The 17,674-nt window shown below is 35.8% G+C and overlaps 1 protein-coding gene across 1 annotated transcript in view; it reads left to right on the top strand.

Annotated features, from left to right (window-relative positions):
• LOC121321655 (disks large homolog 5-like) overlaps nucleotides 1–11,004 on the top strand; it is a 57,175-nt gene extending 46,171 nt beyond the window's left edge. Inside the window, exons 21-32 of the mRNA XM_041260651.1 lie at nucleotides 1,003–1,165; nucleotides 1,413–1,546; nucleotides 2,086–2,250; nucleotides 2,539–2,722; nucleotides 3,435–3,583; nucleotides 4,163–4,333; nucleotides 4,527–4,723; nucleotides 5,028–5,171; nucleotides 5,513–5,640; nucleotides 6,492–6,601; nucleotides 8,711–8,820; nucleotides 9,414–11,004. Coding sequence (XP_041116585.1) covers nucleotides 1,003–1,165; nucleotides 1,413–1,546; nucleotides 2,086–2,250; nucleotides 2,539–2,722; nucleotides 3,435–3,583; nucleotides 4,163–4,333; nucleotides 4,527–4,723; nucleotides 5,028–5,171; nucleotides 5,513–5,640; nucleotides 6,492–6,601; nucleotides 8,711–8,820; nucleotides 9,414–9,517 — 1,759 coding nt within the window. The 3' untranslated portion in view covers nucleotides 9,518–11,004. The remainder of the gene's footprint in view (nucleotides 1–1,002; nucleotides 1,166–1,412; nucleotides 1,547–2,085; nucleotides 2,251–2,538; nucleotides 2,723–3,434; nucleotides 3,584–4,162; nucleotides 4,334–4,526; nucleotides 4,724–5,027; nucleotides 5,172–5,512; nucleotides 5,641–6,491; nucleotides 6,602–8,710; nucleotides 8,821–9,413) is intronic.
• Nucleotides 11,005–17,674: the final 6,670 nt, after the last annotated feature.

The raw sequence follows: 17,674 nt of genomic DNA, 5'->3' as shown, positions 1-17,674 counted from the left end.
CGTAATAGATCCTTTCTGAGAATCCCTGTGGCTTCTAGGCCTAGGTTCTCATCACTAAGGAATTTGAGGTTTGTCCTTTGCAAGTAATTTAAAGGGCATGTCACAAAAGTAATACAGATAGATATGCTTATTTAATGTATGGAAAATAATTGTGAATGAAATATGATATTTTGTAATGCAAGATGTTTGTTGAACATGCGTCATTCAAATTCCTTCTCTTCTAAAGCACTATTAAGAAACTTCTATCCTTAGCTCTATTCTTGTCCCTTAAATTTATGTTGATGTCAGACAGATCCTAGTATAATTAAACATATTAATGAACCCAATTTAATTGTAATGAAAAATGCCTATGTGTTAAGTTTAATTTTTGAAAAAACAGATTCAGGTCTGTATTAAACTACTATTGGTACATGCCTCTTTCGTGTTTCACAGGTATACATTATATGTAGCTGTCTCAATTGTGTTTTGTTTGTTTGTAATGGTGCTGGACTATAGTATATTTGTTTCTCATTTGTGGCCTTCAATCATGTAGGCATTGGCGTAAAAGTCCAAAGATTAAAAGAAGAAAAAAGATTAAAAAAGCCTGGAAGCTAGTGGCTAGTTTGCTGTTGTAACTCCTGAATGTCACCCTTTCATTTAATTGCATGTAGCTCAGTGGTTCACCTGGCTAGAAATCAATGTGGAAATATTATTTTCTGTCTTGAAGTCTAACAGGTATGATGATGTGTGTGTTGTTGGAGTTGGATTGTAAAAGATAAATGAAAGATGCATTATATGCCTGTGTAAAACAGTTCTCTTCCTAATGCTGCTTTTCAGAATGTAGTTGGTAATAACATTTTTGCATAGAAAATTGGGTTTCGTATTAACAGCACCATGTTTCTTAAATACATTTTGTTCCCAATACATGCATGGAGCTATTTACTTATATGTTGCTTGTTGTTACTCAGTTTTCCGAAATGTATTTTGACTTATTTTTTAAATTATTATTTTTTTTTTTTGTAGACCTTACTTGGAAGAACCACGTAATGTGATTGTACACAAAGGGGCAGAACCTTTGGGAATTTCCATTGTCGGTGGGGAGAATGGTGGCATCTTTGTATCCAAGGTAACCGGAGGAAGCATTGCTCACCAGGCTGGCCTTGAATACGGTGATCAGTTGCTGGAGGTATGTTTTTTAAATGTATATTTAAATGTATATAGATTTTTAATTGAATGTTTGGCAAAATACAATGGGGGGCGGGCGGATTTACTCCAGTCTTTTAACTAGAAATTTGTTTGGAAAGAGAAAATCACTTAAAACTAATTTCACATGCTTTTAAAGTGGGGAAAAGACTCAAGACAGTGTCACTATTAATTTCTGATCTGTGCAGTACAATGTGTTCCACCTCAATGTATTGTCTGTTTTTCCTCAGTATAATGGCATAAACCTGAGGAGTGCAACGGAGCAGCAAGCCCGCTTGATCATTGGGCAGCAGTGTGATACCATCACTATCTTGGCTCAGTACAACCCGCACATGTATCAGTTGGGCAACAACTCACGATCAAGGTTATCTTCAATATATTGACATACATTTGTAATGAAGTACATCTGCTTATTTTTTACTGTGTATTTAAAATTGAACATACACAGTATGGGAAGATAGAGATGTTAGATATTTCAGACATTCTCAGATTGTATTAAAAAGAAAAAAAGTGGCTGTGAAAAATGGTACATAGTTGGTACAATGGTACATAGTTAGTTGCAGGGTAATCCACTTGTGTCTCCCGTATGATTATATTTGTCCTTATTTGGGTGAATTTGGTGTTTTTTAGCAACCTCCCCCCAGTATACAAGTATAAAATATAGAAATAGTTTCGAGTTTTTCTTAGGTGTGCCTAGTTGCTTTGTTTGTTTTTGTTCTTGTTCAAAATCGCAATAATGATTTATCCCACTCAAATCCAGTATTGTGGTGGTCTGGTTCAATCTTTATTGAAAATCTCTTAATGGAACAATTTTAGTAGATTCTGTATGTTGTAGTTCTAATTTGGGTGAATAACAAACATTAGTTAAATCCTAACTTCCTGTTCAATTTGGAAATGTGCTAGTTCTCGCCTGGAGCCAATCAGCACTCATTCTACTCCCCATGGCAGTGGAACAGCAACCCCAGACAATCATTCTATTATTGATACAGTGAGTGAGCAGGATGAAGGGACGATGACCCCTCCTTCTAAACAAACCACCCCAACTACCAGCCCTCGCAACTCCATGAGGTCAGACACTACATTCAAATTAATATATTTAAAAAAGACTAGTGTTTAAAATATTGAATCAGTCCGTATAATTGTAATCAGCTAATTACAGTTAATAATTGCAATAAATTATGTGACCTTCAGCATCTTTAAAAAAAAAAAAAAAAAAATGTATTGGACTACAACATTTCATAAGTTTTACTTTTGCTTGCATCTGTCAGAATGTAACTTTTCTTTGCCTGTAGGTAGATACATGATCTGTCATTTTACCAGTTAGATTTATCAGTGCTCTTTGTTCTGTTGCTACAGAATGTCCGTGGATGCGTCAAAAAAGCTTCCGGAACCACGAACTGTCGTCATTAGAAAAACCCAGGTGGAGCTTGGAATCCAGATCTGTGGTGGAAACTTGTATGGCATTTTTGTGGAAAAGCTGGAAGATGATAGTCCGGCAAAAAGTTCTGGTGGGCTCATGCCAGGAGACATGCTCCTGGAGGTAAATAGAGGACAACTGCTCTGCAAAGGCACTGCTTTATATTAAACATCAGAAACCATAGCAGACCTATTTTTCACAGTAACTGGTCATTAACTGCTGGACATGCATCATATATCATTCTTTGCTTTATGCAATCACTTTTGGCTTGTTGCTTATTTAGGAAAGTTCAGTGTTTACACTACTGTAGTTTTATGTGGAGAATATTGCACCTTATTTGTATTATATGGGGAGTGGGGCATAGAAGAGTCACAAACCCTTTAGGAAGATCTCAGAGAATGGGCCCAGCTTCCACAACATTGTGTACAGTGCTGTCAAGGTGTCATTGTGTTACACAGTACTGTTCAAACACAGGAAGTTTGTTTGTCATTGTGTTACACAGTTTGTCATTGTGTTACACAGTACTGTTCAAACACAGGAAGTGGACAGTTTGTTCAAAACTTTGAATTTTCACAAAGTTTTGTTTTTTAAGGTGTGCCCCATTCTGTTATCAGAGTCAAATTAATGACTTTATGAACCTTTTTTTATTTATTTATATTGCGTTCTTTTCCACAGGTTAAACAAATGCCACTCCTCTGTTGAAAATCTTGAGTTGAGTAGTATTTGAAAACTATTTCTATTTAAAGGGTGCAGGATGTAATGCAAAACACTGCTGTAAACATTCATTGGGCAGGCCATTTTAATATGTTTAAGTTATGTTTTATTTTTCTTTCAGTATGGTTCAGTCTACATGAAAAATAAAACGGCTGAAGAGGCTTACCTTGAAATGTTGAAACCAGCGGAAACAATCACAATGAAAGTTAAGTACCGGATAGATGAGTTCACGAGGATCAAAGATACCCCTGGAGATGGATTCTTCATCAGGTGTGTGTGTATGTAGATAGATAGATCTCTCTATATTTAACTAAACATTGTAGTAACAAAAGCAACACATTCTCTATGTCTATTGTAAATGTAGTTATTTATTTATTTATAATTATCAGATTTGTTTGTACAGCACTTTCAGGTGGTGTCTATTTAAGGCGCTAAATCAATCCAGACTGCATTGTTCTGTATTTTAATAAACGGTTCTTCTTTAACCCTCTGCTGGGTTTACGTGGAGGCCTGTGTGTCACACTTCAGAGACACGTGTAGAGAGTACCACTTAATGACACATTTGATGAAATGGTGGAACAAGAAAATGTTGAGTTACTGTCTTAAATTTTTATACACCATTCCATTTGACTGCAAACCATTCCATCATGTATGACATTCCCCTTAGATAATGCTACCAGGGATTCTTTGGGATTTGGTCATAAAAATATCCGTTTCTACTTATGTATTTGTAGCTGGGGCAAGGGACTGTACTGTATGTTACTAAAATACATTGCGTTGTTGTTATATGTTGATACTAACTACCCACCTAAAAATATGACCAGCATACTAATGCTTTCCCTCATGCAGAGCACTTTATGATAGGGTGGCAGAAGTGGAACAAGATTTAAGTTTTAAGAAGGATGACATTCTCTATGTTGATGAGACTCTTCCCAAGGGAAATTTTGGCTTTTGGATGGCTTGGCAGCTAGATGAAAATGCACAAAAACTTGAAAGAGGTCAAGTTCCCAGTAAATACATGTAAGCATTCATTGTTATACTTTTAAAGTGAGTGATTAATAAACATTTTTATTAAGGATTGATTTTCATTTTTCATTTATGTATTTACTCATTTAAAAATGATTTAAAATGCCCTATTCATTACCTGTAGGCATTGCATATCTCTTTTGGAGTCTGCTCTGAAAGATAAGGTTTGTTTGCTCTCTGTTTAAAGGATGGACCAGGAGTTCTACAGGAGACACAGCATGTCAGAAATGAAAGATGAAAATGGCTCCAGTAAGACATTGTCAGCAGCTGCTCGAAGATCATTTTTTCGAAGAAAACAAAAACACAAGCGCAGTGGTTCCAAAGATGGAAAGGATTTATTAGCTCTTGATGCCATAAGCACAGATTCAATTCCATTCTTAGAGGGTTAGTGATCCTAATTGAATCTTCTGTTCTTTTGTTTACAAATCATGCATACATTTCAGAAAGTAGACCCAAGAGTGCAAGAATATTACTACATGCATGAGGAAGTACAAAATCTCAGGCAGTCTGTTAATCCCATATATCCAGATGCTGTACAATAAAACAAATGCTTGGATTCTTAGGTGCCACCAGATTCTGCTTCATATTAAATGGATTAAAACATTTAAAACATCTCCAGTGTCCCTTTTGGGTTAAGAACATGTCATGCAGACCTATATTGAATTGTTTTTATAATGTTTACTACTAGATTGTGTGAGTCTGGCCTATCAGAAGGTACAGAAAGTTGAGTGTACATCCCCAAGACCTGTGCTTATTCTGGGACCTTTATTGGATGCTGTAAAGGACATGTTGGTTAAAGATTCTCCAGGAAAATTTTGTCGATGCCCACTTGGTGAGTTTTGATTTAATTATTATTATTATTATTATTATTATTATTATTATTATTAATAGTGGATAGAAACTTTCAGTGTGTTGAAAGGAGACAAACTGATGCATGTTCAATACTGTTTTGTTGTCAATTAAATTCTCTATATGCCTATAAACAGTGTTGAAAATTGGTGATGTCAGTACCAGTAGAACTTTAGGATATTCATTCCAAACTGTCGATATTGTTTGTTTTACTGTTAGGGTTTTTCTTTCACTTTTATATGGATGTGCTGCTTTATATGTTCAAATGCTAAATGTGTATTTTTTAATATGATTATGTATCCCTTTCTTCCTCCAAAAATGTAGAAGTTATGAAAGCTTCTCAACAAGCAATAGAACGAGGCGTTAAAGATTGCCTGTTCATTGACTACAAGAGGAGGAGTGGCCATTTTGATGTGACAACTGTAGCATCTATTAAGGAAATAACTGAGAAGGTATCTTGAGTTCTGTGGTGTCCTTGATTTGAGCCGTGTTGACAATACCGTCAGATCTCCAGTAATACCATCATCTCTCCAGAAATAGTCTAACTTCATTTAACGAACCCCCCTGGGACCTGGAGAAATGTTTGTTATATCAGATTGTTCACTATAATAGGGTTTGGCAATTTGCTTTATCAGAATGATGAAGAAATGCCCACATTGAATTGAACATCTTTCTACAGTATACAGTAGTTCTTTCAAGACAATGTCACATTGATCAACGTCTAAACTATATTTAAAAGAAAACAGTAAAGAAATGAAAAAAATAAGACGTACACTTTCATGCTGAATACAGTAATTACTTGCCGTTTACTCTTGAAAAACATATCCAGCATAGATTGCTTCATGTTTTTTGTGCTTTTCTCAATGCACGTTGTTTCAGTCTTGTTACATCCTGACGCCTGTTGCCATGGTTGCAGTTTGTGTGAAGATGTCGTTTTATCCGGGTAGATTGTGTAAACGTGATCGTTCTAATAGGGCTAATTTACAGTGAAAAAAACGGTTCTTGCTGCTTGGATCATTAAAAAAAAAAAGGGGGTTTGTTATAGTTAAGTTAGTCTGTATTTTTAAAAAATGTTTTTACACTACAAATGCATTTTGCCATCATTTTAGTATTGCTTTGTGGTCAGTTTGAGATTTATTTTAGGGAGGATATTATGAGAGTGGTCGTAAACTTTTTAATTTTTTTTTTACAGTATGTTGCTGTTTATCAAACCGGTTATATTGAAATAACTTCATTTTCCTGTGTTCTTACACACAAAGCAGAAGTACAGTTGTGCTGTCATATTGTTGTTTTTTCTTCATAGGATTGTCACTGTTTGCTTGACATTGCACCTCACGCCATTGATCGGCTTCACAGCGTTCACATTTACCCAATCGTCATTTTCATTCGGTACAAAAATGCAAAGCAAATAAAGTAAGTAGCTATTTCTTTCTGTGTATAACTATCCAGTCTTTTTTAATAGGAAACAGTTGAAAAGGTGACAAAAAATTGCATTCATGGGTAAAGCCCAGTGCTAATAGTCCATATTTTCAGGCAAGTTTTAAAGCTAACTTGTACTTGGAGGGGAATGGAAGTATGTACCCTTTTCCCTTTTTTGATGGTTTCACTTGGTGGCAAAACACTGCAGGTCTAGAGACCCTGTTGTCCAGTCAGCAATACATCACACTTCCTTTGCATATTCTAATCTTTGTCTCTGTATGTGTGCTGAAAGATCATCTGTAGTTCCACATGTACTTAACAGAACATCGTGGCAGCACGAAGCTGTTGATGGTACTTGTTGTGTATGCCTTTGCCTCATACCGGATGAGAAGTGAGCAAGTTTCTCTCACACCAGATACAACAATTATGAACTCCCTGTACATTGCTGTTTCCCTGTGAAAGATACTGACTCCTGGTTCCTGACTGGTTAGTTTCAAAACTGACCAATAAAACCAATCAACCAATCAAAACCAGTTCCCATTGAGGTCTGTATTTGATCTTTTTTTTTGCTCACTTGCATCCTGTGTGAGGATGGCCTATTTAAAGAGTTTTTATATTTTATTTTGATTTATTTTTATTACTTTTCATTTCTTTGTAAAAGAACTGGACGTGAATGTGTTAAATGCATCGTAAAAGTTTATAGCTCTTAAAAGTAAAAGCTGCAGTGCTCCACAATCATGTTCAAACATCTAATTAGTTGGTGTCTGTTTACTGCATTGTTCCATTGTTTTGCATTCTGTGTGCACTCAATTGTATTCTGCCTTGTTGAATAGTTTGCAGTTCCCCTAAGGTAGGATCAACTGAAGGGGACAAGCTTCTACACCCTTATAACTTGCTGTTTAGAATAAAATCATTGTATTGTTACACTGATAACATTTTACAATAAACATTTTCTTAATATTTTAATGTATTTTAAAATGTGCACACGATACTTCTACTTTTATTTAAAATATATATAAAATTGTACAGTTACACATAAACCAGTTATACATTAATACACCTTTTATAATGTCCTTTTGTAATAATTCTAGCCACAGCAAACAATTTGACATATTAGTCCTATTTCTGGTACAATATGCACTGTACTAAAGCCAGTAAGCTGTCATTGCTTGATTTTAAAATAAACAGTGTGTGTCATCCTTTTTTTCCTGTCATCAGTGGGCAATTATTTGACATCAATTGAAATTATAATACAATTCAGCCACCTGTTTTGGCCGTTATAGGATAATTCCGGTTAAATGAAGGTAGATCAGAAACGGAGCATGCTTTGGCAGTTTAATTTATCGTGACTAGAAGATTAAGAAAACCCTAATTGAAACCCACTCCATAACTAAAGCCATCCATATTGATGCAACGTTGATTTGTTTGTGGAATGTCTGACTGACTCTAAGCCAGCATCATTATAAACTGAGTGCCAGCTGTCCTGTGGAATTTCAGGCCTTTAATTGCAGACCTCGTTCTCCCTTAAGTGGGTGACTGCAAAGAGAATTTGTCTACCACGTCAAAAGAACATTTTCTTAAAGAAATAAAATTATGTTTCTTGCTAGTTTTTAGTTCCGTATTAACTGTTTATTGGGTAGATTCTCCCAATTAGCATCATCTATGACGGTCTTCCTCCAATATTAAAGGTATTACTCCAGTTTTGGTGGTCGTAATAGAGAGCTTCCAGTGTATCAACTTTTGAAGTGTACTCAATCACAGATAGAATAGCTTCCGGAAACAAACAACATCGGTCCACAACAGCTTTAGCGCTGCCCACTCAGCTTTTGACAGCTATTTTTGTTACGAAACTAAATATCGGTAGCTGTTGAGAAAAGGAAAAACAAAATGCCATAAAGAAAATAAGTTGCATACCGTTTTAAGATGTATTATGATGTAATAAATACATTTTAAAAAATAAGTTAAAACTTGGGATTAAATAAATTAAAATAATGATGTAAGTTATTGATACTGATATTTTGTGGAGCCACCCAAGGCTACTAAAGACAGCTTGGTCCTCTTTACCAACCCTGTTTTTTCTTTTTTTTTTTTTTTTCACAACAGGGAACAAAAGGATCCAATATTTCTGAGGGATAAAGTCTCTCAAAAACATTCCAAGGAACAGTTTGAGGTTGCACAGAAAACAGAACAAGAATACAGCAAATTCTTTACAGGTATTTTAGTTTGTTTTGAAGAGGTTGAGAAATACTTGCTGTCCAAATATTTAATATAGAACTTTCTCTTGGTCCTAATGGGTAGATGATCATTGCATGCTATTTATGTTGCTGACAACAATGACAAGGTTGTCATGTTGAGGTCATGTGACTTTTGAAGCTACAAGGAGTCTTTTTGGTAATCACTGTATTCTTTATTATGAATACCAGTGTTGTCCTGTAAAAATTTAACCCTTTTCATTTCTGCATTGCTTTAATCTCTGGCTATATAAATGATACAGCGCATGCTTTCACATATCGTTAATGCACAGTTCTATTCTATGATTGTCAAAGTTCAAGTACAGGTGAAGTTGGTGAACATTAACCATTTCGGTTCCAAATTCTTTTATCCTTTGACCATATTAATTAAGCTGTTGTCTTTTCTTGCCCTAGAATTCTCCAGCTAGAATGGGAGTACACAATATATATTTAGATATGTTCGTAGAGCTATCAGGGACCTTCGTACCTCAGATTCCCAGCACGTTAAGCTTTTTTGCAAAACATATTTGTCGTTGAGTTGGGTTTTAGTAATTCTTGATGCTTTTAACCCCCAGGTATTGTCCAGGGAGGCAGTTTGTCCTACATTTGCACTCAGATCAAGACTATCGTCGATCAAGAACAAAACAAGGTGCTGTGGATTCCAGTTGGGTCCTTCTAGAACTTTGAATCTGAGTCATTGAAGAGTGCAAGGAGAATGACATTTACTCTATTATACAAAATTGATGAATAACAAAAAAACACTAAATGAAGGGGTACGATACACTGAAAGATGTATGTCAATTACAAACCATTCACTTCTGTATGCATCCTAATAAAAATGGTGTAACATGTAACATAGACTGACAGTGAAACTTCATCTTGGGAATAGGATTGGTACAGCACTGAATTATTAATGTTTTTTTTTTTTTTTTCATTTCTAAGGACAATTGAAATTAGCGATGCTGCGGGAAAAGGACACACGTTTACATTTTTTTCTGAGTATTCAATTATTTCATGTTTACTTGAAAGTTGTGTTAAGTTTTTTTTCCTAACCCATACCCCTGTCTTCTAAGACAGCCCTCCTAAAGTTGAAAAATGTTCTATTTTAAGCATGACAACAGGGTGGCTTGGTTCACTTTGAGTACTTTTGAAAATTGAGTGCACTCCTGTACAGGGCAGACCACTGTGTTTTTTAAACTTGTCTGTCAAATGTTTTCCCTTATGGATCTAATATTTAAACTTCATAATATATCAGATCTTAATGTATAATAAGTAATAAACTAATAACTAGGTTATTGGGCCTAGTACTGTGTAGCTGTAGTATTGAGCTCTTAGCTGGGCCTAGCATGCTGTTTTGTCACTTAACAATGCAACTATATAAAGTCATCCTGGTGCAAATTTGCAGGGTAAATCTTAAACTTTTTTTGTTTCATCTATATTGGTGTCTCCTTTTTTTTTTTTTTTTAATAAATGCAAGTACGGTGCACGGTAATTGTTGCGTGACCACTACTGCTAAACGGTCATTCATTCAATCTTCAATGCAATGCTTTTTATATATAGGTACCTTTTAGAGATAGCTATAGCTACAGATATATATATTGTGCCAAACTCCATTATGTCATATTTGTTTTGCACTTGTAAATCTGTGTGCCTTTTACGCAGAGTTGCATTTAGTTCTACATTAATTTTTTGTGTCATGTATTAGGAAGTATAGTTATACTGTACAAGCAGGTGTAAATTTAGCTATATCACAGTGATCACTCCTAACATTTCATTCATTGCCTGGCATTTAATTGCCTTTTATTCTTACCTTAATTGAAGAAAGTAGCTTGCTTCTTATTTGCATTCTTCAACAAAAAAGGGATGTTTTCTTGCAGTTTTTTCAAAGGACAATTGACTTGGGTTAAGAATTTTGTAGTTTTTAAAAGTAAATTTAATATTTAAAACTAATAAATTGCAGGGTTGTTGGCCTATGATTTTTCATGTGAGGGATGACATCATTTTTATAGCTGTGGTTGGATTTTGACTAAGGTGAAACCGTTGAAACAGACAGGTACTGTTCTAATTGGGATTTTCTTTATTAAAAAAAGAGAATTATGATTTGTATCAAATGTTAAGTAATTGATTAATATGAGAATAAAAGTCCATTTTTTCTGTACCACAAAAGGTGTAATTTATAGTTTTTGTTTTTTTCCCATTCTTTGGGAGGGGTTGGCTCCCGTACTACCTGTTTATTCAGAGATTTAAATCATTTATCTATATTATTTAACTATAATGACTGCACATAAATGACCCATTATTAACCACATGCAGGATTGCTTTGGTGTACCTCTGGAAGTATTTGTATGGAAGCTTATAAAATGGCACATGCCTTTTTTCCTATTTGGAAATGTCCTTCAGTATGAAAGGGTTAAGAGCAACCCTAATGAACAATTTAAAAGTATATTGTTTAAAAAAACCAAAGCCCAGCACATATAGTGCATGTACATATTGTAAGTATCAGTCATTGTAATAGGGGTGGGGATGGGCAGTTTTTACTTTATAAATCTGTTTTTACTCATGGTAGACAAAATATAGACTACAGTACTATTTCAGGAAGGTTTTTGTTTGGGTAGCTGCTGAAAAGTAAACTAAATACTGTCGTCACTGGGGGGTGGGGGTGCAGTGTTTTTTTTTTTATTTTTTTTTTTTTGTTCCCCCCCCCCCCCCGCACCGTTTCAGACGATTGCTGTACTGGACAATACAAGAGTAACATTTTATTATTACTGAGGTACCCTTTAGTTAATAGCATGATGGGCACTGTAGGTACCGGTATGGCTTTCAGCAATTGTTATGCAGTACAGGTAGAACACAGTTAATGTAACTCATACTAAATCTAAATTACTTGATATTTTAAGAATATTACATTGTCCTTGCAATAAATAAGAAGTGGGTAACTCCTCATGTATTTACATGTCTCAAGTAATAAGCGGCTGTTCAACCAGACAAGGACAGTAATGTTCTGAAGCGGTGGCAGTTGATGGACTTGTGTAGGTTTGTGTGTGCGTGGGAGGAAATTCTCTGGAGAAGCTGACTCAGCAGGAAAATGTTGAAGGCAAAGATCAGAGACACATAATGGAAAACAGAAGGTTATTGGGCAGGATGGATGGATGGCAGTGTAACCGCAGTTAAGCATGTGGCAACAGAACAGATTAATAATGGAAGACTGTCAAGCATGTGTCTGCCAGTCCTGGAACATGAGGAGTCACTGACTTGAGAAGATAGCTGTGTCATTGAGGCAGTATAAATGTTTGAACAGAAGCCGTGCCAAAACATAAGATACCTTCAAAATTGTGAAAATGCCTGTGAGATTTTTGTAAAGTAATGTAAATGATCGATCATCTAAAAATGGAATTTAAGGACTTGCTTACAATTGTATTGGGCTAGTATTGTATTCAAGACCATAAAAGTTATACTGGAATTGTGTTATACAACTTATTAATAATAAAGGTTCTACACATTTTTTAAAAAATCTTTATGGAATTGGATGCTTTACTTGCACTGTAGAACAATCTAAACTTTTTTTTTTTTTATCAATAAATGACCAGATGCTTCTTGCACCTGCACTTGACCAGGATATATGTTTTCCAAAACTTTATATATATATATATATATATTACATATATATATACACCCACACATACAGTGGCTTGCAAAAGTATTCAGACCCCTGACCAATTCTCTCATATTACTGAATTACAAATGGTACATTGAAATTTCATTCTGTTAGATATTTTATTTTAAAACACTGAAACTCAAAATCAATTATTGTAAGGTGACACTGGTTTTATGTTGGGAAATATTTTTAAGAAAAATAAAAAAATGAAATATCTTGCTTGCATAAGTATTCAGCCCCCACACATTAATATTTGGTAGAGCCACCTTTCGCTGCAATAACAGCTTTAAGTCTTTTGGGGTAAGTATGTACCAGCTTTGCACAGTGTCAGAGTGATTTTGGCCCATTCTTCTTGGCAGATTTGCTCCAGGTTGTCCGGATTGGTTGGACGACGCTTGTGGACTGCAATTTTCAAATAGTGCCACAGATTCTCCATGGGATTGAGATCAGGACTTTGACTGGGTCACTGTAGGACATTCACCTTTTTGTTCTTGAGCCACTCCAATGTTGCTTTGGCCTTGTACTTGGTATCATTGTCCTGCTGAAAGGTGAATTTCCTCCCAAGCTTCAGTTTTTTAGCGGACTGAAGCAGATTCTCTTGAGTTATTTTCCTGTATTTTGCTCCATCCATTCTTCCTTCAGTTGTAACAAGATGCCCAGTCCCTGCTGATGAGAAGCATCCCCACAGCATGATGCTGCCACCACCATACTTCACTGTAGGGATGGTGTGTCTTGAGGCATGGGCAGTGTTAGGTTTGCGCCACACATAGCGCTTTGAGTTTTGGCCAAAAAGCTCTATCTTGGTCTCATCTGACCACAAAACCTTTTCCCACATCGCAGCTGGGTCACTCTCATGCTTTCTGGCAAACTCCAGATGTGCTTTCAGATGGTACTTTTTGAGGTTTTTTTTGACGCCTTCTGTCTTGCCACCCTCCCAGGCCAGTTTTGCAGAGCTCTTGATATGGTTGACTGGTGCACCATTACTCCACTCCCAGCCACTGAACTCTATAGCTCCTTCAAAGTGATTGTTGGCCTCTGTGTGGCTTCTCTCACAAGTCTCCTTCTTGTTTGAGTGCTGAGTTTTGAGGGACGGCCTTTTCTTGCCAGTGCCTGGGTGGTGTGATGCAGCTTCCACTTCCTGATTATTGATCCAACTGTGTTCACTGGGATATCCAAACACTTGGATATTATTTTGTACCCTTTGTATTACTTTATCTCTAACTTCTGTAGAATGCTATTTGGTCTTCATTTTCCTTCAGATTCACAGCCTTACCAATGATCCTTCAACAGTGGAGTTTTTATCCAGAAAATGTGACAGCAACTTCAATGGTTCACAGGTGGAGGCCAATGGTAAGGTAATTGTGTCCTTGTTAGGGCAATTTCTTTCATCGGTGCAAACTGGGAGCTTCCACAGCACAGGGGTTGAATACTTATGTAAGCAAGATATTTCACTTTTTTTATTTTTCTTAAAAATATTTCCCAACATAAAACCAATGTCACCTTACAGTAATTGATTCTGAGTTTTAGTGTTTAAAAATAAAATATCAAACAGAACAAAATTTCAATGTACCATTTGTAATTCGGTAATATGAGAGAATTGGTCAGGGGTCTGAATACTTTTGCAAGCCACTGTGTGTGTGTGTCTATATATAAAATTTGCCTATAATACATATTCTGTAATTGTATTTGTTCAGCCTGGGGGTTTAGTTTGCAATATGATGATCAAATTCAACAGGTGTGAAAGATTTTGATCGCTGCCATATTACTGCTAATTACATTCGCACATGAGCAAACATTGTCTTTTTTGTTCTGCATACTTCATGTTAACTTTTTCTATCCAGTTTATCAAAAATAGTGAAGGTTAATAAGAAGTTGCTTTACAGAACTGTTAACAGGTAAGGATTCTTACAGTTTGTATTTGGATGCTCACATAAATGAAAGTGTCCCGTGACACTTGCTGTAGATGCTTAAGCATTTGTTTTATGACTTTAATTTATTTATTTTACAAAAATTATGTTGCTTAAACAATGCACCTCCAAGTGAATGGCTGTATTGACATTACATTTAGTCTGATTCTAATTTTTTTTTTTTTTTTTTTTTTTTGGGGGGGGGGGGGGGTAGTATACTAATAAAGTAATACGGGGGGGGGTGGGGGGGGGGCGGGGGCGGGGGGTGGGTGGGGGGGGGGGGGCGGGGGGGGGGGGGGGGGGGGGGGCCGGGGGGGGGTGGGGGAGGGGGGGGGGTGGGGGTGGGGGGGGGGGGGGGGGGGGGGGGTGGGGGGGGGGGGGGGGGGGGGGGGGGGGGGGGGGGGGGGTTAATCTAGCGGGTTAGTCAAATAACCCAAGGTATTTTTAACCATTATAACAGTTGCAAAATTTTAGTAGCTACCATATATGTTGGGAGGGGGGAAAAAAATATCACATACATTTTGCAAGATGGGGCCATTATATAAGGATTGAAGAAACATAAAAAGGTCTCTCCCCTATGTGCCTGTCCTGAGATATTACAGGACATTGAGATTTGTAACCACCTTTAATATAATTTCATATATTAACATTTATACTTTATTTTATTTATTTAGATTTTTTTTTTTTGTCCAAATGAATAGACCAACATCAGTAAAATAAAAAAAAAAAAAAAGTCTTGACAAAGTTCAGTACAATGTTTTGACCTGAATTGCTGTTAGAATGTTTGCAATATAGATTTCAAGAATGTCCATATCCTTCAGATTGCACATTAATCCAATATACCATTAATATGTGAGCTTCTTAATATTGTTTTGGTGTGCATACACTTCCTACAAATGCTGCTGCTAAACCATTCAGCAGCTGCCTACCCTTCTCGGTTACACAATCCCTAAGTGTTCCCATGTAATCAAATGTTTGAGTTCTTATTCAGTGTGATGTGCTTCATTACTTATTTAATAGAAATTTAATTTGAAGACCACAGATTATGCACCACCATTGATCTTATAATTAAACATTTAAGTATAGTAATCTATACTAACAAGGGAGACTTGATGTTCTCTCGTTATAGCTTCCACTCTCAGTTTGGCTTCAGCTGAATCGGCCATCAGGCTTGACAACAGCCTGCTGTTGCTATGTTGTCAATGGACTCTTCGTGACGATTGTAAAGTGTACTGGGTTGTTATATATGCCTGGATAACAGGATTTAGAATGGCAGATTCCACTCATCATATGATGGATTATGCCTACATTTATTAATGTAACCGGGAGAAGAAGAATATGTTCACAGATATTTTGAACTATTGTTAGACTATTGCATTAATGCTATTATTGCCCCTTTCACTTGATTATAAATTATTGAGAGCTGTCATTTTTAAATCTCTAATTCTGTACGTTCCATGTATTGTCTGTTATGGTTGTCTGAGTCGCAGGTTCAAAGTGATCTCTTATCTAATTTAATATTTTCAGAATGGTAAAAAATTATCAGCTCACTTCCAGCCAGTTGCTAAAAAGAGCCTAGGCAACACAGAAACAAAAGCAGCTGAGGCAAAAAATTAAAAAAATCAACAGCCAATACAGGAATGGTTTGACAAAAGAAAGGTTTCTATGCCAGCCAGATCTATCTTTAATGCATGATGTTTTGGTTGGCAGGAACTATTAGACTAACTTGAAACCTTGAAGATACAGCTACATGTGTTAAGTTACCTTGACTTTGCATTTTTATTTGGCAGGTGAATATATAATTTGGTACCTTACTGTTTGTGTTTATCAAGAAGTAGTGGCTTTTAAAATGTGCATTTCTTTCAAGAGGGCCTGGTTCCATCTAAAGCGCAATCATGTGCGAACAAGAGTAATGCAGTAGTTTCAAATGTCATGTTAATTGCTCATTCTCAAGTAAAAGCAGATTTAAAGATTATAAAAATAAAATAGCAACAGAACTCAGAACCACTAAAATGATTGCAAACACCACAGAATGTTAATGGCAATGTAAAAGGACAATAATATGACATTAAAAGCTACTTTTCTTTGAGCTGTAAAATGAGACCATCATTGTCAATGTCAGTTGTTAATAACTTTTAATTTCATTTTGTGTTGTTCTCTTTATATAGCGGTGAAGGTTAATGGTGAGTGATCCAAGCCATTTTAAAAGTAAAGGGTCAGTTGACAAGGGGATCCTATACTCGTGAATAAAGCACGACAGAGTTTCAGCAGCAAAAACAGTTTTGGCACGTGTTCTTAAAAATGTTAATCAGCATGGCATTGCATATCTGTTTCAATATAGAATGAAATTGAGCTCATAGGGCTGACTAAATTGGGCTGACCAGATTGTTAGTTGCGGTTCTATTGTTGCGGCTGATGGCAGCATAATGGGGTTTTACCAGGAGGAAATTAACACATTTGTATTGAACAATGTGGTAGGATATGCATCACCGAAAACAAATATATAGTCTGGAACCTAGCTTTCAAAAACTGAAGCACAACATGGTATTAGCGAGTACACTGTGATGTTTGTATTAATGTAGCGAGTACATTGTGATGTTTGTATTAACGTAGGCCATATTGCTACAATACAGCAACTAATCTGTAGACCTGTGCTAATTGTTTTGTTGCTTTTCTTAATGGGTTTTTCTTATTTTCTATTCTAAGTATTGTGTGAGTGTATCTCAGGAGCCACTTGTTCTCTCTTGGTTTCAATGCTCTTTTAAGCCTGGTATCTGTTATTAGCTGTTGTCTTAATTGCTATTTCAGGTTTTTCACTCTATCTTATCTGTTTGATTTTGTATGTACATCTACAATGTTTAGAATTCACAGCCTAGCCATGTGTTTAATGTATTATGCCTGTTTTTAATGTATTGGCACTGTTTTTGTACTTTTTGTATGTAATGTATCGTGCATTGTTCCTCACTATCTTGCAAATTGCTTTGTGATGGTGGTCCACTCCGAAAAGAGGCTATATAAAATAAATATTGCTTTGCTATATATATATATATATATATATATATATATATATATATATATATATATATATATAATATATATATATATATATATATATATATATATAGTGCGTGTGTGTGTTGCACGTTAGTTATGTGTGCAAAGGTATGTATGTATGTTGAATGAAAGTCATTCATATCAACTTTTTTTTTTTTTTTTTCACATTACAAATGTTTTTTGTTACACATTGTGACAGGAAATGGCGTTGGGGTGACGT

Source organism: Polyodon spathula, chromosome 10 (genome assembly GCF_017654505.1).
Source record: "Polyodon spathula isolate WHYD16114869_AA chromosome 10, ASM1765450v1, whole genome shotgun sequence".
Classification (NCBI taxonomy): Eukaryota; Metazoa; Chordata; class Actinopteri; order Acipenseriformes; family Polyodontidae; genus Polyodon; species Polyodon spathula.
Note: the sequence above shows the minus strand (reverse complement) of the source record. Positions and strands in the feature narration are given on the sequence as shown.